Genomic DNA, 26,607 nt, shown 5'->3' with positions numbered 1-26,607 from the left:
AGACATGATGAGGTAATACTCTCGCAGGGCGCTTGTCGCATACAAGTCATGTCGCTGTATAGGGTAGAATGGCTCCAATGGAGTCGGGACCAAGAAACCGCTGGCGGTCCGAAGATCATCATGGTAATCAACGCTCCCCGGGTGAAGATTAGATTGATCGGGTGAGGCCTGAAGTTCTCCCGCGGGCCCCCTTTCCCACCGGGCTCTACAGGCGTGCCTTGGCGGCCTTTGAGGTGAGACTATGACAACATCGAGTGGTATTGAGATCAGGGGTGTTCTCACTGTGTAAGCCGCCGGTTTTGTTTTTGCAGCGTTTCGCCGTTGCAATCATAGTGCCGGGCATGGGGAATAGGCGCGTCTTGTCCCACTATATGCATTTCCGCTGCTCTCGTCTCCTTTGGGGGCCGTCACCAGGACACGAAAGGCACAAGATGGCATTGCATACGCCAGAATCGGTAGCAACGAGGCTGTTTGAAGTTGGCTTCACAGGCACATGGGCGACAGCTAGCCGGATTGAAACAAAACGTTGGAGGCCGCAACGATGGACTGAGGTTCAAAAATGCCCTACCTAAACTTTGTGCACCCATTAGAAGACGGGTTGCTGCGTGGCGTCCCAACTCCCAACAACGGCGTTTTCGCACATGTCTCCGTATCAAGGGCCGCAGAATTCGCCGGTGATGGCGAAGAGGATGACGATGATGGCGGTTCAAGGGGTAACAGGAGACTGAATGTTTCCTGGTCCGATAGGACAGCGGCGAGGAATGTGTCTACTCTGGCAACTTGCAGCATCTGGAATGCAGTGTGTAATTGCACGATGTCCCTGTAGCAACATGCGAGGATGATGTTGACGGGAATGTATTGTTCGGAGCGTGCTTGAGAGGAGGTGGTGTTCATCCCATAAACAGCCATCGGACGAGCATCGGAATGACAATAAGTATAAGTGGAGGGCGGTGTTCTGAGTTTGAATGTGAAGGAAGCATACTTGCATGGTTGATGTCTGATGAGTTGCAGGCACTGGGCAGTTTGGATGGCAGGCGGTTCGAGCCGCGAAGTCGTTGCTGTTCCCTGGGTGCTCTGGCCTCTGCCACGGTGGGAGGAGACGTGGAGAACCCGGGCTTGGGCCTTGATTGCCTCGAATTATCATCGTCTCAATTAGAGAAGGAAATGTGGTGCGGACTGTACTGCGTAGGTAGGTACCTGCATACCTGGGGAAGTCACTCAGAACACAGTGCACAGAGAGTCCCTTTCCTCTCCGTCACGGCACGTCCAGCACCTTCGGCAGAATGATACGTACCTTACCCGCGGGTTAGTCGGGGGATTCCATTGCTAGCAGATGGAAAGGACAGGGAAGCAGCCGAGAAAAGATTGCAAGGAAGCCCGGGTGTGGGCCAAAGACTGAGCGGGACGCCAGGCAGGGGTAGGCTAAAAAGAAGGGAAAAAAAAAAAAAAAAAAAAAAAAAAGGACCTGTAAAATGATGATGTAGGGTAAAAACGAGAGACAGAGAGACGGAGCAAGAGACGGGGCAAGTACTGGGTGTGCAGTGGGTGGACGCTTGAAGAAAATTGGGAAAAAAGGGGGCCGTGGGGTTCCATCTACTGGGTCTGGAAAGAGCCGGTGTTGAATGGGCCCATCGGCCGCTAACCCGCTGGATGGTCCAAAAAAAGCACTGGGCTGCATCACGTCTCGTCCATCTATCCGTACCTACCTACCTACCTTACCTTACGATGCGAGGGAATGACTGACCTCAAGATAAGGTAAGGTAAGGTAAGGTAAGGTAAGGTAAGGTAAGGTACCTCAGCTTACCTCACACTACACCCTCTGCGAATACAAAACTAAGGCAACTAGAGCTGTAGTGTCATTCGCATACATCAGATTCAGACTACGTACTTGAGTACGCAGCAAAAAGGAAGAGGAAGAAGAAAAAAAAACCGTCAGGCCAACAATACCTACTCGGTGCACAGCCTCATCGCGTTCCAGCCCGATTGCTCACCAACCAACCATCTCCTCAGCCAAGCCAACTCCGGCCATGCATCCTATGCCGTCAGTTATGAGCACCAATCGGCGGGAAAAAGAGGGACGCCCCATGCACCGAGAGGGGGTCGGTAAAAGAACAACTGCTACTTCTACTGCTACTACTGCTACTACCACTACAACAACAACAACAATAATAACAATAACACACATGTTGGTTCAGTGATATCGTATAATGTTACTAAAACCAGGGAAGAAGCGGGCTGTTGTCTCTTCAGCTGGGAGACATTCAGCCAACCAGCCGTGGCCAGCCCAGCCAGCCCAGCCACCATCTCGCATTCACGACGGTGGCAGTTACAAACGCACAGAGCTTGTTGATGCATCCTTAACTTCCAACCCAAAGGTATGGAGACACGTATGAGCTTCCTTCTTCCTGCCGGAACCACGAGATCAGCTGAACTGTTGCAGTGCGTGAGGACGAGCGTAATTACACGGACGCCCTGCACCCACTGTTCATCCATCGCCCGTCCGATGATTCATGCCGCCGTTTGGAATATGGAATCGCCTCAGGACTCAGCAGGACCCTTCATAGAAGCACTGGTTGAGGCCGCGGTCATTGCGTATGCAGTTGCATGGCAGAGTCGCACTCTGAGGAAGCCGCCGTCGGCACCAAGAACATGCTGCAGATACGCAGCTCGCATTTAGTGTAATGCATTTTCCACCGTTCGATCGGCTGGGTGGGCCGACTTCTCGCCCTCTCCACTGCCTCCCCGGGCGTGTCCCGGGGCTCCAGGCTCGTATTTGTTCCAAGAAAAGGACTGCCCGCGGCCGGATCTGCAGCAGTCCCAGTCAAGCCACTGTACTAGTGGCCACGGCGGCGAATTCGCGACGAACGACTGTGGACTCGCGGAGACGGGCGAGTGGCGGCTGGGCGTACGAAGTAATGCTTGCTCGTGTTTTCTACTACCATAGTATGTACGGATATTTGTTATGGAACAATGTCGTCTTTGACTGAGAATCTGGTTTTGAGCGTGTTGCATGTTGCATCCCCCCCTGTTCCGCTGTGGCAGTTATGCCCTGGTCTGTCATGCGTGTTGCATTGCCTTGGCACATCGGACCAGCACGACGATGGTCAACTCCTGGCGCTTGCGAGCTACCGGTGGCAAAGCACACACGATGGATGTTCGGTTGTCAAAGAACCGCCGCCGTCGCCGTTGTCGTGGAGGGGGTCGTTTGGCAACCTCGTGCAGTTAGTTGCTTGTATTCGCCCTTTTTTTTTTTTCTTTTTTTTTCTCTCTCTCTCTCTCTCTCTGAAAGCCATTGTGGGCCATCAGCCCCAGCTATGGATGCACCAGGTAAAACTTGCTTCTGCTTCTGCAATGAATGACTGATTCCAAGCACTCCCAGAGTTGTCATCGTACGGATGCCTGCCCTGTGACTTCCTGGGGTAAGGTGTCTGCGGACATCTGGAATTCATGTGAATGCATCAAGTGGCTGAGGTTGAAGACGTCGCGTACTCGCAGTATGAAGCAGGCAAACGCAGGTTAGGTAAGTCGGGGTTTCTTTACAGTGCAAGCCCGCGGGCCGACCGGTGGGATTGACCACTCCATTCTGCGCAGCAGTGCAAGGAACCTGAGCCCCATGCTGAGTTTAGGGAGTGCCCTTGGCGACGTTGCCGGGGTCTCCTTTCTTTCGTCCAAAATTGGCCGGGGGTCTCTGGAGTGACACTTTGCGTCTTGGGCGTGTTCCGCCCGCCTCATCCCAGGGGCCAAGGCAAGGAAGGCGACGAAATCAAAGGAAGGGAAGGGGGTGTGATCAGAAGGGGGTTCAAAAAAATCTCAAAAGGCACGCGTGCTGTATTTTGATGTGCTGTACGAGCTGAGTGGCAGGCCCATGGTGTGGTGAACCGTCAGATCGGGCTTCCCTAAGGTAAGCTGCAGAACAATGCGATATCGCATGACAGCACCCTCGGGAGTTCTCAGCCTCTATTTGGGACACGCTCGTACTGTTCCTCTTGCTGCGTTGCGGCAGACCATCCCCGAACTTTCAGTGTTCACTCGTTCGGCTCCTATTACCTATCCATCTGTACGAGACCCACGTTCCGTCACTCCCTAAACTTCCTGGTCTGCAGCCTGGCTGCTTCTATTACCTACCTACCTAGGTAGCTGTGTCCTATGCTTTGCCTGCTCCTCCGCCTGCGTCTGTACCTCTGCCTTACCTACCTACCTACCTAGGTGCCTGAGGGAAAACCTGCAAAATCGAGGTACCTGCTTCACCTGCCCCCCCCCCCCCCCCTCCCCTTTCGCCTGTCACCCTCTTCCATCACTCTCATCTTCAGTTGTCGAAGCCTTGGACAGGGAACTTGGCTTTTCTTCCTCCTACCTCTTTTCCCCCTCGACAGACGCCTCACTCGCTTTGGTGATCTGATTGTCCCATCGTTCGCTGAGTTTTTGGATCTCTCTCCTGCTTTCGATTTACTGTCGACTTCTTCGTTTGTTTGCCGGAAGGCAAGAAGAGAAAGGGAGAAATCGGCTTCGCGCCCACCTTCGAAGCACAACTTTACGCGTTGCTCAGCGAAAAATCGCATTGCACTCCGTCTCAATCCGTCTTACCACTCCTCGTAATAGCACAACCACAGAATAACTCGCTTCCTTTCTTCCTCGTCGCCTTCTGTTATTCTCTCCATCCACGGCTGCCCTTCGCTCTCTAGGCCACGACCTCGACGCCTGTTCAACTTTCGTTCGTAACCCAATCCGTCTTACAAACGACCCCGAATAGAGTCCTGACCCTCCGAGGGGGCTGTCCACGCCGGACATCACGATTCGAACCCCATCAACATGGCCAGCGGTCGAATGTCCATGTACTCGGTGGCATCCGAGGGTCTTGGAGGCCCTCGTGGTGCCCAACAGTCTACCCCTGTGTCAACCACCACTCTCCTCAACGCCGTTCACAACATCTACTTGTCGTCCCAGCCCTACAATCTGGATGCTGGGACGAGCCTCGTCGTCAACACATGGCTCACCGCAGCTCAGGCCGGCTCCGATGGAAGACCCGGTGGCACCATAGACCCTACCCTCGGTGCGAGAGCATGGGAACACGCTCGTCGCCGTGCCGAGGACGGCTGCATCGTCCTTGGGTAAGACTCAATACACTTTGTACTTGGTCTCAACTGGATTGGTCGCTGATTTCTCCCAGGTCTCTTCACACATCGACGCCCTCTGTCCTCACCCCGTTCCTCTCATCTCTCCCCCTCTCGATCCCCTCGTCGGTTTTCAGGTCATTGGAAGCCATCCAACCATTCCTCAGGTGCTCTACCCCATACAACCCTTCTGCATCTCGCCAGTCTGCTCTCGGTGTCACCTTGACACTTAACCTGACGGGAAATCTTCATGGGGCATCAGTTTCCTTGTCTCAGGGCGGCATTGATACTGCCAAGGGTCTGCTTAGTATTCCTCCTGAGGCCGGATATCGCGCCTTTGACGTTTTCTACTACCTCCTCACTTCGGCTTCCACCCCTGCCGAGAGAGAATTCTTAGGCCTGAAGGCTGCCTCCAACTACGCTCTACTTTCCAGATCCGGCACATACGACCCTCCCTCTTATCTGCCGACCGCCGATGATGCTGCCGCTGCTGATGACTTCCGCTCCGCCTTGAAAGAAATCGGTATCAAGGGTTCCGCTCACCGCAACCTGATTTCCACACTTGCAGGCTTATTGAAGCTTGGTGACACTCTGGACTACCATGTCGATGAGGAGGTCTTCGAGGAAATCTGCGAGGATGTCAGTGGGCTGCTAGGCATGGATCCCGAGACCCTTGCCAGGCAGTGTACAACCCAGGACCGATCGACCTTTGTTGCTGGTCTTTACGAGGCACTGGTCGATTGGGTCATCTCCAAAGCCAACGAGGCCATTTCTGCCCAGATGCAGCGTATCAAAGATGGTGCTGAGTCCATTGACGGCCGCGGCACTCATACGCCCACTTCCAATGGTGACAGCGGAGACACCGTCTGTATCACTATATTGGATGTGCCTGATCCGAATTTGGGCAAGGCTTTGTCTATGAGGGGGATATTCGATGATACTCTTGGCATTAATGCTGAGATGATTGCGGATGGCGTTGAAGTCCCCCCTGCAGGCAGCACTATCGTGCGAGAGATGCAGACTGCGATTGGCGAGGTCGGCCCTGAGATGGGCATCATGTCAGGTGCGGCCGGTAAGGACCGTCAGCATGAGTTGGAGAAGCGTGAGGAGGTCCTCGAGAAGATTGGACATTCTGCAGACGACGATGCTTTCCTCAAGAAGTTGCTTTTCCCCGTTGCGGGCGAAGGCATCACCTTGGGACGTGCTGGTCGCATCGACCTGTTGTCTTTGATGAGCTCCAGCCGTGTTTGGTACCATCTTGCCGTTCATCCTACTGACGATTCACCTGCAAGCTTGGCTGCCCTGCCCTCGGTGAATTCTGCCTGGTCCGCTGGTACCGTTTCCCGCCAGCTTCGCGCCTGGCGCCTGCCTGAATGGGCCAACAGACGCAACAAGAACCTCGACTTCACAGCAGACTTCGACATTGACGAGTTTGTCCAACGTTATGCCGCGCTTGGCTGTAAAGATGGCCGTGAGGGCATTGAAACCTGGATTCTCGAGCGCGGATGGACCAATGGCGAAGTAGTCATCGGTAAAGAACGTGTTTGGGTACGGGAGGCTGCGTGGTGGGAGGCCGAGAGCATGCTTGATATGAAGCCACTGGACAACAACCTTCCTGGCATGGGTAACGTCATGGTTGCCAACAACTTGGAGTCGGGATACTCGGCAAACGGCAGCGGCTACTTCCCAACTCCCATGCTTGGCGAAACAACTCCTAATGGTAGCCGTGATCACCTCATTGCTCATCAGCGAAACTACAGCCAAGGCAATCTCTCCCAAGCCACGCTGAACCACAACAACGCCATGCGAGCACCATCCATTGCCCCTTCTGGAATGCGCAATGTGCAACAGTCAGGAGACTATGGACTGGGTACAAAGGGTGATACTTACAAGGGCCAAGTTTTCTACAACAACGAGGGCGAATTCGTCGGACAGATGGATCCCGAGCTTGCTGACGGCAAACATGTCGAAACCAAGGAGATGACCAAGGAGCGACGGATTTGGGTCGCAATCGTCTGGGCTTGGACCTGGTGGATTCCTTCTCCTCTGTTGAGTTTTGTTGGCCGAATGAAGCGGCCCGATGTCCGCATGGCCTGGCGCGAGAAGCTCGTCCTCGTTTGGTTCATCATTCTCATGAATGCTGCCATCGTCTTTTGGATTATCTGGTTCGGAAAACTCTTGTGCCCCAACTTCGACAAGGCTTGGAATACCAAAGAAGTCGGGTATCATGGTGGCGAAACCGACTTTTATGTCAGCGTTCGAGGTCGCGTTTACGACATTTCGAAGTTCTGGAAGACGCAACACTCTGACACGGCCATCGAGACCACCAAGGACAATATGTTGCCATTCGCGGGTATGAACTTGGACGAGTACTTTCCCCCTCCCCTGACGCTGGTATGTCCTGGTCTCGGACTCGCGGAAACCACTCAGTTGACGGCGAACAACACCCCGGAGTACACCACGGGTGTCCATACGTCTGGCTACTACGCTTCCGACCGCACCAGTGCTTTGGGCAACACCGACTGGTACAGCAAGACGTTCCTGCCCCGTATGAAGGAATACTACAAGGGTGACCTCGTCTGGGACAAAAAGACTGTGTCAGATGAAGGCTCCAACGACAGCCACATGTGGGTTATCTATGATGGCGCCGTCTACGACTTGACCGACTATTATAATACCATGGATATACAGAAGAACGTCGACACGTACAAGTTTCTCAATACGAAACTTACCAACGTCGTTTCCAACAACCCTGGCGAAGATGTCACAGACTTGTGGAACGACGTCATAAAGACTGCGGCCACGAACACGACCGAGAACACATCTGTGCAGAACAGTATGAACTGCATAAAGAATCTTTTCTACGTTGGTATTCCGGACTTCCGTAACTCCGCCAAGTGTCAAGCAAACAACTACATTATGTTAGCGATGACGATCATTCTCTGCTCCGTCATTCTTATCAAGTTTTTGTCCGCCCTTCAGTTTGGCTCGAAGCGACGTCCAGCTCCCCAGGACAAGTTTGTTATCTGCCAGGTTCCTGCCTATACTGAAGGCGAAGACTCACTACGGAAAGCCCTCGATTCCCTTACAGCCTTGCAATATGACAACAAACGGAAGCTCATTTGCGTCATCTGTGACGGTATCATCGTTGGTGCCGGCAACGATCGTCCAACCCCCAAAATCGTTCTGGATATCCTCGGTGTTGATCCCAAGGTTGACCCACCCGCGCTTCCTTTCAAGTCTGTTGGCACTGGCAGTGAGCAGCTGAATTACGGCAAGGTCTACTCGGGTCTGTACGAGTTTGAGGGAAATGTAGTCCCATACATCGTTGTCGTCAAGGTTGGAAAGGAATCTGAGCAGTCCAAGGCTAAGCCTGGTAACAGAGGCAAGCGTGATTCCCAGATTCTTTTGATGAGCTTCCTCAACAGGGTTCACCACCGCGCTCCCATGAGTCCTCTTGAACTTGAGATGTTCCACCAGATCAACAACATCATTGGGGTTGATCCAGAACTCTACGAGTATCTCATGATGGTTGATGCCGATACCTGCGTCAGGGAAGATTCGCTGAATAGACTTGTATCGGCTTGCGCCAATGACGCCAAGATTGCTGGTATTTGCGGCGAAACCGGCTTGCAGAATGATGACAGAACATGGTGGACTATGATCCAGGTTTACGAGTATTTCATTTCCCACAACCTCGCCAAGGCCTTCGAGTCTCTTTTCGGTAGCGTTACCTGTTTGCCTGGATGGTAAGTCAAAGACTGCCGATGACTTTCGCACTGGGGACACTTGACTAACTCCGCATCAGTTTCACCATGTACCGTCTGCGAACCGTTGACAAGGGCAAGCCGCTCATCATCTCTGACGGCGTAATTCGCGACTACAGTGTTTGCGACGTCGACACCCTTCACAAGAAGAACCTCTTGTCTCTCGGTGAGGATCGTTACCTTACAACGCTGATGACGAAATATTTCCCGTCTATGAAGTACAAATTTATTCCCGATGCGTACTGCCAAACCGCAGCTCCCGAATCGTGGAGCGTTCTTTTGTCTCAACGTCGCCGTTGGATTAACTCTACCATCCACAACCTTTTTGAGTTGATGAAGCTGAAGGAAATGTGCGGATTCTGCTGCTTCAGCATGCGCTTCATCGTCTTCATCGATCTGTTCGGAACCATCATCCTCCCCGCCACCACCGTCTATCTCGGATACCTCATTTACACCTTGGCTACCAGTACTGGCCAGATTCCGTACATTTCCATTATCATGATCGCCGCAGTGTATGGTCTACAAGCCTTGATATTCATCTTGAAGAGACAGTGGCAACATATCGGATGGATGATCATCTACATTCTTGCTTTCCCTATTTACTCCTTCGCCCTTCCCATCTACTCTTTCTGGAACCAGGACAACTTTTCTTGGGGTAACACTCGTATCGTCATTGGAGAGAAGGGCGCTAAGCAGTTGGTCGCTGTTGACGACGAAGGATTTGACCCCAGGAGCATTCCTTTGCAGCGATGGGATGATTACGCCATGGCCAACAACCTTCCTGGACGTCGTGGCGGCTACATGGAGAAGGCCGACATGGGTTATGACGACCAGTACGAGATGGACGAGATCAGGTCGGTCTACTCGTCCGTTCGCCAGGGCTCCGTTCTCACCGGTATGAACCGCAACAACACCTACATGCCGCCTCAGTCCCCGGCTCCTTTCGGAGGCCACATGGCTCGCGCATCGGGTGCGACCAGCCCGTACCACAATGACCAGACCATGGCCAATAGGCAATCGATGGCCTCTCTGGGTACTCACGACATCCATCGCATGCAGACCCCCTATCAAGACTTCCCCGGTAACCGTCCCAGCGTCTCCAACCTACGTGGCCAGGCTAGCCTTTCGCCTGGTCTCGGCGGTAGCCGGTCACAATCAGCACTGGGTCTGAACCGTCCCAGCGCGAACCAATCTACTTCGTCGTTCGACTTCCAGCGTGGCAACATGCAAGGTCCCGACGACGGTATGATCATCGAAGCCATTCAGGGCGTCCTGAGGGAAGTGGACCTCGACACCGTCACAAAGAAGCAAGTGCGTGCTCTGGTTGAGCAGCGGCTGCAGACCGGACTCGTCGGCGAGAGGAGGACGTTCATGGACAGGCAGATCGACAACGAGCTGGCGAACATGTAAAAGATTTGCAAGAGATCGTACATAAGAGCCGTTTCGCTGTCGTATAATGAGGGCATTTGCAGGAAACTGGTCAAAAAATTTGGGGCGTTGCGCAATCGATCATCGAACGAGTTTTACTCGATTACGTCATTTTCGATTCTATCGTTTTTCTCTCTGTTGGTCAGGGGCACATATTTGCTATTGGTAACGCATCAAATGTGGACGGCATCCACTTGGTAATCAATCTCCTAGTAGTTCAATTAATATGTATGAATATCCGAACAGATGATGCGCTATCTTGATGGCGCTCGTGCTGGTAACGCTTCCTACCCCCCTTGCACGTGTGAATCTAAGCTGTTCGACCGAGCGTTGACTGCTTGGCAGTGCATCAGAACGAGGCTTCTATTGAATCTTGCCCACACCATTGAGTCGAAGGTAGACATCAGTACCCCAGCCATATAGACTCTGCACAGCAATGCCACCGCCAAAATACTCAGCATATGCTCGGCTAAGCGGCAGACCGTATCCGAGACCTGCAATAGTGCTTCCGCCTGCACTCGCATTGGATATCACGTTTAACCCATCGTTATCGGAACCAGGAAACTCATCGTCTTCGGAGAAAGTGGTGAATGAGTACGACCAGATGTTGGGCAGTACCTCAGGGGCTATACCACCCCCTCGGTCCCTTATCCGAATGGTCACTCCTGGTACGTTGTCATCCAGCGGCCGTATAGCATCGCTCCTAAATTCACCCCTACCCTCTTTGGGCACGTCAATCTTGAGGGGCTGCCCCGACTGCTTGCGAGCGGGCGGCTCGGGAGCGATCGTTACCACGATAGGCTCCTTGTTGTCACGGTGTTCTACGGTGGCTCGGAAGGCATTCTTGAGCAGCTCGGTGACGATGTACTCGAGATGCATTGGCACAAAGGCAAAAGTAGTGTCTGGTTCTCCATCAATGATCAAGTGTGGGCGAACGCCGTACCGCAGTTCGCAAATGTCGGCAACGAAGCCAGCGCAGGATTCGACAATGTGAGCAGGACGTAGAGCGGTGTCGATAACGCCAATATAGCTGGGATGCTCCGGACATGGCGTCGGACTGGCACCCGGGTCGAAATGCGGCTGGCTGCTGTAGTGAAGGGCGATGTGCTGCTCGGCCACGAGGCGTGTGCCTATGCGAGCACGGAGATGTTCATCAAGAAAGCGAGTGACTTCTGCGGGGCTTATGTAGCGGCGGCACTCGAGGAAACCCCGAGCAAGAATCGGTATGGTATCGGTGTGTGTCGCGACGAGCTCTGCCAGGACCTCTGTGAAGCGAATCTCATCGTCGAGCGTCCGAACCGCATTCTCGCCGCCCTTGCCGCCCTTAGTCCACCAAGGAAGTAGTGTCGAGAGGGAGTGGACGTAGTTGTTATAGATTCGACTAATGTTGGGGTTCGACACTACGATATATGGCAGGTTTCGGAGGGCCTGGATGCGGTGGGCAAGGCGAATGGGTAGTAGTGACAGGGTGAAGTTGGCCGAAGAGAAGAGGGACTTTTCGCTCAGCGGAGGACGGCCATGTCTAGGTTGGGTTGACCAAACGTCAGATTGATAAGCTCATGGGAATATCGGGCTGGGAGGGTCATCAATACTTGACCAAATCGGCGAGGCTCAGTGGATGCTGAGGTTTCTTGGCCAGCTGCACAATCTCGTGTTCGTCGACACGCGACAGATAGGAAGAGTTGGCACCGCCGTGGCCATGGCGTGAGGTGAAGAAACGGCAAGGGTAAGAAGAGCAGGCTCGTAGGGGTATCCTCTGGGGCTGTGTGAGCCTCGACGGTCTAGCGATACTCCTCATGGCGGCATTGTAAGAGCTGTAGTTGCGATTTTGCGGTCAAGGAGTGCGAGGGAGAGAGCTTTGGCTTAGCAAGGAATGAGATCATATGCATCAGGACAAGAGTCTTGACTCGGAACGAATTAGACGCAGGGAGCTGATCTTAGCGCAGTCACCGGGTGCTGTCCGTGCTGCATGGGGCTTGAAGGCAGGGGTGGCTAGTGGCATAGACCGATCCCTGTGGCTTCCGTGCCGGGTGATGAGACACGGGCGGGGGCCGATGCCAACCGCGGGGCGCTTCAAGCAAATGGCGGCCGAAGGGTACGGAGAACGAATGGTGCCGAGACACATGACTGTCACTCATCCAGAGACAATCTTGAGAGGGGATGCGCGGTGGTGTAGACAATCCCAGCGAAACGCGAGGCTCTGCTGTAACGCCATGGATCTTTCACGTGTGTCACGCATAGAGCCTAGAAGGTGCAAGTGGGAGGGGAAAGAAAAGAAGAGCATCAAATCATTACGGACGTCATGATTCTAGTTAAGGTATGTACTGAATCGGGTACAAGGCTCATTGAAACCGCAAGCAAAGCCTTGCTCGGTGTCTATTGCGTGCGAACCTCCTGGTCCTTCTCGACGTGCTTGACATGCTCGTGTTTCTCGAGAGTGGAGATTTGGTCTTCGGGAAACTCGACACTGACGGAGTTGATTAGGTCAGTCGTAGTCAGCATAAAGGGACTATATAGTCGCAGTGACTTACGAAAAACCCTTGATCAGGCTGTACTCATGGCCAATCTTTCCACCCTGGTCCTCGGCGTGCTTCTTGGCCCTGCGTGTACAGTTAAAACGTGTGCTTCATGAAACGTAGTTGCCGACTTACGCCTGGAATTGCTCCGGAGTGGCATCCTCCTTGCAGGTGACCTAGGAAAGCATCACGTCAACAAGATGCGTTCCAGAAACAACGTCAAAAGCAAGCTTGATACATACAATGTAGGTAGGCATGGTGACGGGCTGTATGGAGTGGAAAGAGTTTTGAGGTTGGTAGTATGTGCCGACGATTTTGGGTGTGTGTAGAGATTGAAGCAGATGATGAAGTGAAATTACCAGGTAGGAGTGCGCCTGCAAGGCAGTCTTTATAATCAGGCCAACGGGTCTCATACGTGCCCGGTTTTCCCAGGCATGGAAGGCACAGACAGGTCAGGAAGGTCAGTAGGAAGGTAAGGTAGGGAGAACAGGCCAGTAGCAAGGCTTGAACGGGGTGTGGGAACTTCGCGACTTGCCGGGAACTAAAAGTGACGCGAAGTTTGCTTCTGAGGAGACAGCGTACCGTAGGCGGTGCTTCAGTGTGGCCCATGCAACGTGAGCGTCAGGTAGGTAGGTAGGTGAGGATGTGTGTGAGTGGCACGTACGGAGAGCATTCAACCCCCATCCATCACGGACACCTCAATGAGGTGTCCCACACCTGCCAATACGTCATCCCATAACGCACTTGAACCCTCCACGTCGTCTGCGTGTGCTGTGGCTGCCTCAAGCCAGCCACCGCCCTTAACCCACGCGCGTGGAGCGCATATCACATCTGAATGAACACCGCTACTGCGTAACTACGCCCCAGACCATGTCCGCCGCTCGTGTACCAGATTACAGATAAGAAATCTTACCGACCTAATCCGCAGCTTCAGTGTTCGAGCGTCTGTCTTGTTTCTTCAGGCATGATGCGTCTGCTCGCAGACGATTGCGGAGCCCCTTGGTGTCTTGTGACTCGACGCAGAAGCCAATCAAGGCCTATCTGCCAAGTATCATCATCCGCCTCGACGACACTCGTCATCGGCTATGCCGTCACTGCTGACTATGGCTGGTTTGCAGAAATGTCGCCTCGCGTGAAATAGATACCTATCTCTGGCTGGCCATCATCCCGCAGTAGCTTCTCAACTGTAACCAGATGCTGCTGGGCAAGGGCCGTGGCCTGTTCATTCATTCTAATTGGGATGTACAAGAATAACGTACGCCTCCCAACCGGCTCATCTCAGGTGTCCATTTGTGTTGGTTGTGATACAACGCCTCGATGATCGGCCTCATCGACAGAGTCAAGGGGAGAGAGAGAGGGAGGGAGGGGTAGTGCAAGAGGGGTAACGCAACCTGTGCAGTGCGTTAGCTTACCTCCCTACAGGGACGAGGTACGTAGTGGGGTCCATGCAATGGGTCAGTGATCTTATCGATACACTACCGCGATAAGATAAGACGAGACCCATAACAAATTTTCTGGTAAGCTAAGGAAGGTAAGTGCGCAGCGTCGCGACCAGAGGAAAAAAAATATTGGATGCGCTCGCCGGTTGCTACAGGCATCCTCAAAAGTACTGGTTAACACTGCCGCCATCATGGACGACCAAGTGCACAAGCCTCACCGCAAGGCGAAGGACAAGAAGAAAGGTCATACTGGAGGTAAACTACATGGATCTGACCTTGGCTGCATTCAGTTCAATACTCACAAGCGCTCCAGATCGAAACCCCAAGGCTTTCACCTTCTCCAACCCCGGAAAGCTTCTAAAGTCCAACGCGCGATCTGCCGACGTACGCACCCCTGAACCGACGGCACTCTACACAAGCGTTGACTAATGCTTTTGGATAGATCAAAGAAAGGCGATTTCATGTGCCTCTCGTCGACCGACTCCCCGACGAGCCGCCACCAAAGCTGGTCACCATCATAGGACCTCCTGGTGTCGGCAAAACGACTCTACTCAAATCTCTGATCCGTCGATATGCGAAGGAGACCATTTCCGACCCCCAGGGTCCCATCACCGTTGTTACATCAAAGAAGCAGCGGCTGACATTCGTCGAGTGTCCCAATCAACTCGAGGCCATGGTCGACTTGGCCAAGATCGCAGATATCGTCCTGCTGATGATCGATGGCAACTACGGCTTCGAGATGGAGACAATGGAAGCCTTGAATATATTTAGCTCCGTCGGCATGCCCGGGAACGTCTTCACGATTCTGACTCACTTGGACTTGTTCAAGAAAGTTCAGACTTTGAAAGATGCGAAGAAGCGGATCAAGAGGAGACTTTGGAGCGAGCTCTACCAAGGCGCACACCTCTTCTATCTCTCAGGAGTTATGAATGGGCGTTATCCTGACCGTGAGATTCACAATCTCTCGCGCTTCCTCTCCGTGATGAAGAATCCGCGACCATTGGTCTGGAGAAACTCCCATCCTTACACCATCGTCGACAGCTACCGAGACATCACCCATCCGACCAAGATCGAGGAGGACCCCAAGTGCGACCGCTCTGTTGTTGTTTCAGGCTACCTCAGAGGAACTAACTTTGCCTCCCAAGGCCAAAGAGTGCATATTCCCGGCCTTGGGGACTTTACCGTCGCCAACCTCGAGGTGCTTCCAGACCCCTGCCCGACTCCAGCTATGGAACAAGCCATGGCAAAGATTACAGGCAAGACGACACGCCGACGCCTAGACGAGAAGGAGAAGAAACTATACGCCCCCTTGTCAGATCGCAGCGGTCTCAAGATCGACGGTGACGCAATTTGGATCACAAGGGAAAAGGGGTTCAACTTCGACAAGGACGCCGAAGATGGCGAGAGGGGCGAAGGTGAAGAGCTCATTGTTGGACTTCAGGGTGAGCGGAAGTTGCTAGGTCAGACTGAGGAGGGTGTCCAGCTTTTCAAGGGCGGCGAACAATTGAAAGACGTTGTCGAGGACAATGATACTGGCCGAAAGACCCAACGATTTGCGCATCTCCCGGACCGGGATGGAGAGTCCGATGAGGAGATGGTCGATGACGAGGGTTTCGTCAGTGGTGAAGAGGATGGCGAGTCTGACGTTGAAGAAGAATTCGACGAGGGCAAGCTCGGCAAGATCTTCCTCAAGGATTCTGAAAGGGATGGCGACGATGAGGATGTAGCCTTCGCTGACAGTGACTCTGACCTCGGATCCATTTCTGGGCTGGAAGATGAGGACGGGGACATGGATGGTGAAGGCTTCGACTCGGACGAGGAGGCGGCCGCTCTGAAGTGGAAGGAAAACATGGCGGAGCGCGCCAAGAGGCTGCATGGCAAGAGACGTTCCTATCATATACCGGATCTCGCTAGGTTCATGTATGACGACTCTATAACACCACAGGAAGCACTGAAGAGGTGGCGTGGTGAGGACCGAGAGGGGGAAGAAGATATCGAAGCTTCAGAGGACGACGACGATTTCTTCAAAAAGTCCAAACAGGAGACGGACGACAAAGTGGAGGATAGGTCGATACCCATGTACGACTATCAGGATTTGGCCGCAAAGTGGTCTCTTCAGGCAAATGTGGAGGCATTGAGGCGCCGGTTCACAACATCGGCGTCACGAGGTGGGGATGACGATGAATTTGACGGCATCGATGATGACCAGGACGATGACGAAGGCGACGGTGTCTTCGAGGACCTGGAAACCGGAGAACAGCACGGCCCCGAAGAGCCCGACGAAGAGGAAAACTTCGAGGACGAGCGTGAAAGGAACGCGAAACGCAAAGAGGAACTCAAACTACGGTTTGAGGAAGAAGATAGGGAAGGATTCCTCAACGACAAAGCAAATGCCCAGAGGGAAGGCGGCGAACAGGAATTCGGCGAGGACGAGTGGTACGAATCGCAAAAGGCCCTTATCCAGAAGCAGCTGGATATCAACAAGGCAGAGTTCGAAAACCTTGACGAGAGGCAGAGAGCTGTTGTCGAGGGCTTCAAGGCCGGCAAGTATGCCAAGATTGTCCTGGACGGTATTCCGGCCGAGTTCGTTCAGATGTTCGATGCGAAGATGCCTCTAATTCTTGGTGGTCTGAGCCCTACCGAGGATCGCTTTGGATATGTGCAGGTCCGAATCAAAAAGCATAGGTGGCACAAAAAGATTCTCAAGACGAACGATCCATTGATCTTCTCCCTCGGCTGGAGGCGATTCCAGACCATGCCTATTTACAGCATCTCAGACTCGAGAACGAGAAATCGCATGCTGAAATACACACCAGAGCATATGCATTGTTTCGCAACCATTTACGGTCCACTCATCGCGCCCAACTCCGGCTTTGTTTGTTTCAATTCCTTCTCGTCATCTAACCCTGGCTTCCGGATTGCAGCAACGGGGACAGTCCTCAGCGTCGACGAATCAACCGAAATCGTCAAGAAGCTCAAGCTCACGGGTACTGCCGACAAGATCCACAAGAACACGGCCTTCATCAAGGGCATGTTCAACTCGTCGCTCGAGATCGCGAAATTCGAGGGCGCGTCCATCAAGACAGTTTCCGGCGTGCGTGGTCAGATCAAACGTGCACTGTCCAAGCCGGAGGGCCATTTCCGTGCCACCTTCGAAGACAAGATTCTGTACAGCGACATCGTCTTCCTGCGAGCATGGTATCCTATCAAGCCACATCGCTTCTACAGCCCCGTAACAAATCTCATCGGCTGGCAGGCGATGCGGCTTACGGGTGAGGTGCGCCGCGCTGAGGGCATCGAGACACCTTCGCAAAAGAACAGCCAGTATCGCAAGATTGAGCGCGAGACTCGCCACTTCAACCCTCTGCGCGTGCCCCGTGCCCTCGCCGCCGAGCTGCCCTTCAAGTCACAGATTGTGCAGGCTCGCAAGCAGAACAAAGAGACCTACATGCAGAAGCGAGCTGTCGTGCTCAACAAGGAGGAGAAGACGGCGCGCAACCTGCTGCAGCAGCTTACCACGATCCGCAACGACAAGGTCGCTCGCCGCGCCGCCAAAAAGGAGGAGAAGCGTGCCGAGTACCGCAAGAAGCTGGCCGAGTCTGAGGAAAAGAAGGAGGCGAGGGAGAAGAAGGAGAGCAAGGAATTCTGGCGTAAGAACGGCAGAAAGCGCCAAGCAGCGGACGAGGGGGCCGGCGGCGGAGGTCAGAAGCGTAGGAAGTAGTGAGGGAATGTCTAGGGCAGGTCAAAAGTCATCTACTACTTTTCGTAGAATATGTAATCAAGGGCGCTTAGCAATTAGTCGCATCAGACAGGCTAAGGCTGCGAAATCATTCAATGAGGGTATCTAACTTCTCCTTGAAAACCAAGACTGTGACTCGAGTCATTCCGCATTTCGAGATGTGTGGTAGTTGGATGGCAAAGTTGACGGCCCGATCCAACATGGCAGTCTATTTCTTTCAGATTGCCCTCGCTACCAACTATCTGTAGTGCAGCAGCCATGTCTGCGTCAGACACTGGTTTGCGATAGCCGCAAGCCGGGATTTTGCATGAGAGCCATGTTGGCCCCTAGCCTTTGAGGGGCCATGCTACTTTGGTCGCTACGCGTCGGTTGAAGAACTGCCACGGCTCGAAAATGGCACGAGCAAGCGATGAGGGCCCATCGATGTAAGCTGGACCGACCCATGGAGCCGGCTCAAGGCAGGGCCATTCTCGTTTTCACCATGGACAGCTCAGAACTTCTTGCCCAGGCGCCGTTTGGAGTCTGGCGATAGCACACCAACTTTCCGTCGTCGCCAGTGCTGGCCAAGATCTGGCCATCATCATCGAAGCCGACGCGCCATACAGGCGTACGATGGCTATCCAGCTTGGCGATTTCTTTGAAAATATGCTTCACTTGTCCTGGCTGGCCCGAGAAGTGCCTCTCTACGTGCGAGCCAGACTTAGCTAGACTGGCACTGAGACCTGATTGAGGCTGCTTGTTGTCTGTGGACTGGCTTACGTTGGACAATGCCTGCGCCTGGTGATTTTCATGTCTCGTGAGTTCCGCCGTTGACCATGTCTTGCCATCGTCTGACGAGTAGGGTGTGTCTATGCGGAATACGCGTACAAACCCGTCCTGACAAGCCGTCGCAATAATGTCGTATCCTCGGATATTCCCAGGCGCCCATGCTATATCGCGTACAAGGCCTCTATGGACACCAACGTCAACAGCAAGGTAGAACTCGCGTTGTGATTGAGCGACGCCGTACGAGGTTGTGATCACGTCCCTAGAGCGATACACCTTGACCGAGGACATACCCGCCACAACGAGGCCTAAAGAGTCGTGTGCGACCCCTGCCCGCAATGCACTGTAACACGGCTCTGGATTCGAATCGAATCGAACTTTGAAGCTAACCTCTTCTCCGCGATTCGGCTTGGGACATATGCTGAACTCGTCTATCGAGGTGTATTCGGACATGTTTTCAGGTTGCTCATTCTCGTACACAATCAGGCGACCGTCGGAGGCGACAAGGGCAAGGTAGGTGTGCCTTGTCTCCTCGTTGTACTTCATGGAAAACGAGCGGTAGGGGTATTTCGAGGAGCGCATTTCGTATGCGGCTTTGCTTGTTGTCGCACGGTTGCTGGCGCTGAAGCGACGGCCTGGAGCAGCAGATGGATCTTCGGCCCACAACTTGAAGCGGCCTTCTATCCCGAGAGATGCGATGAGATTCGGATATACGGTCGGGGGAAGCCATTGGAGCTGGGTGGAGGGAGTGTTAGTCTTGAATGGGCAGTGATTGTGCGCAGCATCAGAATCGCCTACCTCAAGAATCTCGCTGCCATGCGCCCCCCAATTATCGCAATGATGCCAGACACCATCCTTGTGACGGTTGAAAACTTTGATCTTCCCGTCGACGGAGCCGGTTGCACAGCGATCGCCGTAGGCATTGAAAGCTACGGCTTGAACCAGATCCTGGTGGCCATGCTGGAGATTCAAGTCGAAACCGGTCCTCTCTTCGGTGATTGTGGGGACTTCGTGAGGAAACGACGCCATCGTGTGCGACTTTTAGGGTTAAGTAGCGCTTTTAAATGCGCTTCTCGAGTATCGACGTTGCAAACCAGACGCGCGACGATTGCGTGGCGATTGTAGCTTGGATGATGTGGTTCACAGCAAAAGCCCCGCGAAGGATGTCGGAAGGGCACGTACCATCGGCCATTGACCACCAGTGCGCGCGGTTGCGCAGCTACCTAACCTAATATGGAAGTAAGTAGGTACTCACTCAACAATCAACTTGCTAATGAACGGAAACGTCTGAGGCTTTAAGTCGTAGATTTTGTTACCTTCTTTCCTCTTATCTTCTTCTCTACATACAAATGAGCACATGCGTAGAGTAGACCAACAGCGACAATTTAGGACACACGAGTAAATCATTGTCGATACCGGGTTTGCCTAAGCACGTTTTTAGTCTTCTTCAACTTTGATCCGTAGCTCTTGGAGTTTCTCATATAGCGCGGGTATCCCCTTTCCCAACGCCAGCGAATTGGGCACCTCTTCCAAAGGGTGCGCTGGTCCGTAGCTGATATTTTCAGCCGTTCGTAGCAAGTTTCGCACTGAGTTACCATCCCAAAAGTTCTCTCGTTTGTGGGTAGTTCTGCAGCAGTCGAAGGGCACGTTTCTGAACGACTGGATCCCCACAGCTGACGATAATAAAATAAAGCGGCGGAATGATTCCGATGTCAAGTGTAAAGGAGCGAGGCAAGGCTGTGGTCTCCCTCTGCCTAGCTGTGAGCCTTTGTTGTAACAGAGCGGCAATGGAAACCAGCTCCGCATAGCGAGCTACGATTTCTGGAGATTGGGACCTCTGATGAGGTCTTTGGCGTAGGTTGTGGCAGAGAAGACGTGCACACTCGTAATGCAACGTGTCTAGGCATATGGAATTATGCTCTCCCGTGCCGGCCCGCGGAGCTTGCGGCATGGCCAGAAATCTTTCGAAAAGCCCTGCCATATCCTTGCCCTTTTGAGTCAATATCTCGTGCTGGCGTTGGGGAATTGGCTGAGACCAAAACTCATCATCTCCTTGGTGCTCTCGAGTCAACCAAACGAGGGCGAATACATCCCGGGTGTACTGTACGACGACGCGGTGAGCCTGCGTTATGGACTGGAACTCTTCTGTAGGCGTGTCGTCAAGCTCTCGCCCTTCGTACAGCTTGATGGAGATGAAAGGCTTGAAGTTCTCGGCGAATAGAGCACAAGAAACCTCCCAGGTGGCAAAGAGACGGAGAATATAGTCCATCCCCAGTATCTCTTCCGTTGCTTTCTCCCATTCGTGGGCTGGACGAACATTTCGAAGCTCGTTGAGCGTACTCATCGGCAAGCTCTCAATGATACGCAGGCCATTTGACAAGTGAGTCAACGCTGGCCGCCAATTATTCCGAAGTGTCTCTATGCAGATGAAAGACACGCAGCAGAGGAGTGTAACGGTAATTCTGTCTCTCATTGGCACATGGGCACAGCTGGACAACTTAGACATTGCTGTGCCGTACTGCTGAATCGTGAAAATTTCGAGGTCCCGGCGCGACGAGCTGCAATCGTTCTGACGGATCTCCGACTGATAAATTTGATACGCGGAGCCAAGAGCTACAACGGCATGCTTCACAGCCTCGTCAGCATGGCTCAACCGAGGGGCTAATCGGCTCCAAAAACTGGTGAGGTTGGTGACATGGTTACAGAGACCGGCCTCAGCAACGCGACGAAAGCGGTGGAAATAGACACGCTCCGTGTGAGTGCCGTCTATGTCGGCGACTAAGGGCCGTGATATGCGCAGAGCCTTGATTTCAGAGCATGGCTGCATACAAGATGCCTGGGCAACCAGAGCGGGAGCACGCGTATCGTCGTCCGCCTCTGCCGGTCGAGACGGCATAACTTGGTCGTAACCATCGCATTTCCTTCCGGTCGATGTGCAACGTATGCAGGCAGGTCTCTCTTCTCCGCATTTGATGCGTCTTATTCTGTATAAAAAAAATTGTAGCCATGCGTCAGCAGTTCGCAGCCCAGGCACCATTCTCGTTGGTAAGAGTGTCGTACTTGCTGCGCTCAGTTAATCTTTACAGCCGCGGGAACAGGGGCATGCAGTAGTAATGAATAGGGGCTCACCATGTCAAGCACCCTGTTCGAACTTTGGGTTTGCTTGCCCTCTTGCGTTTCACAGGAACAGCAGTCTGCTTTGGCATACTCGTGGTGCTTCCACTGACCCTCGAGATGGGAACCATCGGCTCGAACGGAGGGGATTTCAATTGATGGGACGTTCATTGATCGGGGAACAGGCGCGCAAAAATACGTGGAGCCAGTTGCCTCGTCCGCATGCATGCACATTGACAGCGTAATGTGGGACGACAAAGATCTGATGAGAAGCTGAACACGGGAACGGATGCCTAAGCGGAGCGTCACTTCAGCCGTACCTTACTCAACGAACCTGACTCAGGCAGGATCATGAACCTGAGAAAAAAGGTGATCGGAATCGAAAATAGGCCGGTTTCGACGGCAATTTTTTTTTGAGTTCGGTGGTTTGAAAGGCCTAACGTGCGTTGTTGCTGTGTGTGGCATCTGTCAGTAAGCCCCGAAATGGCAGCCCGTTCAGGGCCCAACCTCGTGTGTTGGCGCTACACTGGAGATGGCCCTGATCGCTTGAGGCCAACGAATACAATCATCATTAAGGTAGGTATTACAAGGTAGGTGAACTAAGGTACCGTATTTGGTATGTATGTGCCTCTCTGTCACCAAGTCGCCCTTGCCGCGTTCCCTCGCCTGATGATCCATCACTACGTCTCAGTTTCCGGCTCGATTCTACTGGCGCGGTTCCTCCCCTTCTTGATATTTCTCCATTCCATGCATAGAGCGCAGACAAGCGTTGCCAATGACAGTCCCATGCCTGCCAAGAAGATCCTAGTGCATGCGTAGTTGTATGCCTTGACGACCACATCCAAGAACTGGGACGGAACGACCTTGTGTAAGTCGGTTGCCCCAATCTTGACAATGACTTGTGCAGGCAGTCCAGGAATGCCAGAAAGCTGCGACACAAGCATGTTGCTGAGAATCGACTGTCCTACCGAGACGAATATAGCTGCTCCCAATTGCTGCGCAAAGAAGCTTATGGAAACACCTGTTGACACGTCTTCTTTGGGAAACACCGCCTGCACAGCAAGACCGACGGTTTGCATGCCAAACCCCAGGCCGAAACCTGTGAGAAACTGGTATCCGATCCAGTGTGCCGAGCTAGTTCCCGGCTGAAAGGTACTCATCAATCCTAGACCTGTTGCCATGATGCATGGACAGAGGATCATCGATGGCACGTAGTAGCCAATCTTTTGCGTCGCTCCCCCTGAAATGATGGATGACGCCACGATGCTGAGCACCAGCGGTAGTGTGTAAATACCAGAGTCCACGGGATCCGCACCCTGTACAGCTTGGACTGGAATATTAATTAACACGTTGTCTCCTCGAAGCAACACACCGGCCCTTTTCCCCACTCTTTTTGTAAAGAAAGGGGGGGGGGAGATAGAGAGAGAGAGAGAGAACTTACACCAAAGAGGAAGATAGTAAACCGCCAACATCATCGACCCAGCCAAGAAAAACATGAAGAATGCTCCGGCTAGCATGGTCCTCTGGGTGATGATCCTGACTGGAACTGTTGCCGTCTTGGGCATGAATACCTGGACGGCGGCGAAAGCGCTGAAGGCAACCCCAAAGACTATGAAAAGAGCAATGATACGGCCATCGCTCCATGCATACGTCGCCCCACCCCACTCCAGGGCAAGGAGAAGGGCCACGATGGAGGGGAGGAAGAAGAACGTCCCCAAGGGATCAAGGCGCAAGATATGCTGGGTAAGTGTTGCAGGTTCTCGTGGTTGCTGCTTGGGAGCCTTGAGCATGAAGAACAGGTATACCAAAGCCGCGCCTCCAATAGGAAGATTCATGTAAAAGCACCATCTGTTTTCCGGATTCCCGCGTCAGTCCAAGCCATTCTAGCTAGAGACATGTTGAGTGCAACATACCGCCAAGTGACTGTGCCCGTGAAGCCACCGCCGATCAGTGGCCCGATCACGGAAGCAAGGCCAAAGACCATACCAAAGATGCCTACGGTTGGTGTTATAACTTGGACACGTCTGCTCAAGACAGTAATGTTTGGTTACCTTGAAACATTGGCCTTTTGTGTAGCGGCACCATTGGAATCATGACCATCATGGCTCCAGTGAATATACCAGCGGAGCCGACACCTGCAATGGCTCTTCCTGCAATCAAAGTGGCCGAGTTGGGAGCGACGCCGCAAAGAAGTGAGCCAATCTCAAAAACAAAGATACTGCTGAGGAAAACCCTGTACGCGCAAAAGATCAGCCACGAACGCTTCTGTAGCCCCTAGTCGTATCACTACGTACCATCGAAGATTGTAGAACTTATATACTCGGCCAAACACCAGTTGGGAAGCGGCAGTCGTGAGCATGTAAGCCGACCCATACCAGCCGATATCCCCCAAGCTCCCGAACTCGTCAGTGATGCGTGGGATTGCGGTGGCTATGATGGTTCGATCGAGTGCCACCAAGAATAAGGCGATGAAGTTGGAAAAGATGGTGAGCCAGAACTTGATGCTCTTTGGCTTGAAATTCTCTTCTGCCTCGTCAATCTCAACCGGTAGCCCCTCCGGAGCGGGGTTCTCTGCATCTTGCTTCTCGTCCAGATTAGGCTCTTTCGAGACGTCGAGCTGGCTGGCATTGGCTGAAGGGCTGGCTGATATTATCGGCGTGTGAACCGTGACCTTCTCCTGTAACGTTGATGGCCTGTCCTCCGATTTCTTCTCCACGTGATCATCGCTTTCCCTTGGGGCCAAGGTGGGCGTTGATGTATTTGTTGCTCGGAAAGCTTCGCCGTTGAAAGAAGCGCCGTCGCCTTCGGCAGACTTGGTCGCTGGGGGAGTGTCGACCATGATGATTCGGGATGCTCTCTAATTAGGCCCACTCGCGACGATGATGCCCCCGAGGAGGTAGAGAAGGAGGGGCCGCACAAGACGGTGGGAAGGGGAAAAAAAAGGCTTTGGCTCTGGTGGCAGAAATTGATTAGAATAATGAATGAGCGGACAACAAGTTCGGCTGGGTTTTTTTTTTTTTTTTTTTTTGGTTCCCTTTCTTTTTCTTTCGCCTTCGCCGCTTTTTTTCTTCTCGCTGCTTGGCGCTCGGGCAGTTCACAGGCATGAACCACAGACGGATGAGAATCGGTCGACTCAGGCCATTTTAATTATACATATGGGTGGCTACGGACACTTGGTTACCTAGCATGGTATCAACGCGGCCGTCGGCGACCAGTGAAGGTGCCTCGGACGCGACGCGATACTATGTACACCATCATCGTATGGTGGCTGCCGCGAGTGTCTCGCGCGACGGCGATGCAATGGCGGTGGGATGGGTGCCAGAAGAGCTTAGTCGAGGCCGGTGGGGATGTCCAGGCGAGCGTCGTAGCTCGTTAGTCCCGGACATGTTCGCAGGGAGAAGCGAAGGATACTCAGCATCAATGGAACCTTAGAGGGCCATGTCTCGGACACCGGAGGTCGTACTGGTGTCCGGCGGGGTCCCGACTGCGCCGTTTGCGGCATGGACTCGGGTGCTCGGGTAATGCAATGCATACCTTAGATAAGGTACCTGGGTATCTGTAGTACTACCTGCCTTAGGTAAGGTTCCTTAGGTGGTGTGGTAAGGCATGAGGTGCACCTTACTGCCCGATGTCCCTGCTTACCTAAAGCTGCTTAGGGCTCTTTGTGCAAAGCTGGGCTCTCTGTTGTTGCATTGACCTCTAATCTGTCAACTTGGATCAACGTCACCTCTCGTTCGGTCCCGGACGGGTAATTAATTAGGTATTCTCCTCAGGTGCTTTCTCTCCCTGCCGGTCTTCCCCCTCAGACATCGCGACGCTCCATCCATCCCATCCCATCCCATCCACCAGTTCCCAGTTCCCAGTTCCAAGGTCCCAGTCTCGCCCTGTGGTCGTCGCCGGGCCCAAGCTACGGTCTACGTATCTACCTACCTACCCGCCCTATAACGTAAGGTAGGCAAGAGCCTCAACAGCACCACGCCCACCGGATTGGAAACGCCCACGGCCCTGTCGTTCGTCCTGTCTCTGCCGGTTTGGTCCACGAATAGTCCCATTGCCTGGCCCTATCATACCATCTTTGCGGATACCAGAGCTTGTGCTGGTGCTGGTGCTGGTGCTGGTGCTGATACTCCCACCGCCTACGGATCCATTACCCTCAACGCCTGGTTCCATAACCGACCCCAACCGCTTACCTACCTAGGTACCTTGTCCGTATCTAACTGGACCTACCTATCCATACCTTTACCCCCGTCTGCCTTACTTCGCCTGTCCCCCCAAATTCTCCATCTCTGCACGCATATCCACGCTTGTCTCCACCAAACCTACTCTAAGCTGAGCTTCTGCCTGCTGCCTGCTCATTATCCGTACACATACACATCTACTAGGCTTACCGCAGCCATCTTCTGCCCATTCCGACAATCCAACAGACCGTCCATTCCAACAGTGTCTCGGGTAGTCAGAACAAAATCTTCACCGAACCTCGTGGTCTCCGGCAGAGAACCCCTCGAGACAGAATACGACGCCGCTCCGCTCCACTGCACTCCACTCCATACCGACAGGTCTGGCCAGCTGCCCCTTGGCGCATCTGATGATTGTTCATTGGTCTCTTCATTAAACTCGTCCCGCACCCTGTCAACGTTTCGCCTGCAACCTCAACTTTCGGATCCGAACCGGGATTCAGCCAGCCGACATCAAGACCTGTATGGTAATCAGGCAGTCAGTCAGCGTCTC

At 53.3% G+C, this 26,607-nt stretch overlaps 6 protein-coding genes across 6 annotated transcripts; 2 read left to right on the top strand and 4 right to left on the bottom strand.

Moving 5' to 3' along the window:
- Positions 1-4,809: 4,809 nt before the first annotated feature.
- On the top strand, positions 4,810-10,288 carry CHS6 (Chitin synthase 6; the record flags this gene model as incomplete). Its single annotated transcript, XM_036640073.1, has 3 exons — positions 4,810-5,108; positions 5,168-8,860; positions 8,920-10,288. 3 exons carry the CDS (start codon positions 4,810-4,812, stop codon positions 10,286-10,288), a joined length of 5,361 nt encoding a protein of 1,786 aa, XP_036494613.1.
- Positions 10,289-10,669: 381 nt separating this feature from the next.
- On the bottom strand, positions 10,670-12,104 carry CGCS363_v008223 ([3-methyl-2-oxobutanoate dehydrogenase [lipoamide]] kinase; the record flags this gene model as incomplete). Its single annotated transcript, XM_036640072.1, has 2 exons — positions 10,670-11,828; positions 11,899-12,104. 2 exons carry the CDS (start codon positions 12,102-12,104, stop codon positions 10,670-10,672), a joined length of 1,365 nt encoding a protein of 454 aa, XP_036494619.1.
- A 578-nt stretch (positions 12,105-12,682) lies between these two features.
- CGCS363_v008222 (Uncharacterized protein) lies at positions 12,683-13,079 on the bottom strand (the record flags this gene model as incomplete). The annotated part of the gene is made up of 4 exons (XM_036640071.1): positions 12,683-12,773; positions 12,838-12,906; positions 12,958-12,998; positions 13,065-13,079. The coding sequence occupies 4 exons, from the start codon at positions 13,077-13,079 to the stop codon at positions 12,683-12,685; spliced, it is 216 nt and encodes a 71-aa protein (XP_036494617.1).
- Positions 13,080-14,452: 1,373 nt separating this feature from the next.
- Positions 14,453-17,982, top strand: bms1 (Ribosome biogenesis protein bms1; the record flags this gene model as incomplete). Its single annotated transcript, XM_036640070.1, has 3 exons — positions 14,453-14,516; positions 14,575-14,645; positions 14,704-17,982. The coding sequence occupies 3 exons, from the start codon at positions 14,453-14,455 to the stop codon at positions 17,980-17,982; spliced, it is 3,414 nt and encodes a 1,137-aa protein (XP_036494623.1).
- Positions 17,983-18,453: 471 nt separating this feature from the next.
- Positions 18,454-19,794, bottom strand: SEH1 (Nucleoporin SEH1; the record flags this gene model as incomplete). Its single annotated transcript, XM_036640069.1, has 2 exons — positions 18,454-19,500; positions 19,564-19,794. The coding sequence occupies 2 exons, from the start codon at positions 19,792-19,794 to the stop codon at positions 18,454-18,456; spliced, it is 1,278 nt and encodes a 425-aa protein (XP_036494621.1).
- Positions 19,795-22,559: 2,765 nt separating this feature from the next.
- aflT-5 (Efflux pump aflT) lies at positions 22,560-24,718 on the bottom strand (the record flags this gene model as incomplete). The annotated part of the gene is made up of 5 exons (XM_036640068.1): positions 22,560-23,209; positions 23,321-23,727; positions 23,793-23,874; positions 23,931-24,112; positions 24,174-24,718. 5 exons carry the CDS (start codon positions 24,716-24,718, stop codon positions 22,560-22,562), a joined length of 1,866 nt encoding a protein of 621 aa, XP_036495225.1.
- Positions 24,719-26,607: the final 1,889 nt, after the last annotated feature.

This window comes from Colletotrichum siamense (assembly GCF_013390195.1).
Source record: "Colletotrichum siamense strain Cg363 chromosome Unknown KSG_Cg363_contig05, whole genome shotgun sequence".
In the NCBI taxonomy this organism is placed as follows: Eukaryota; Fungi; Ascomycota; class Sordariomycetes; order Glomerellales; family Glomerellaceae; genus Colletotrichum; species Colletotrichum siamense.
Note: the sequence above shows the minus strand (reverse complement) of the source record. Positions and strands in the feature narration are given on the sequence as shown.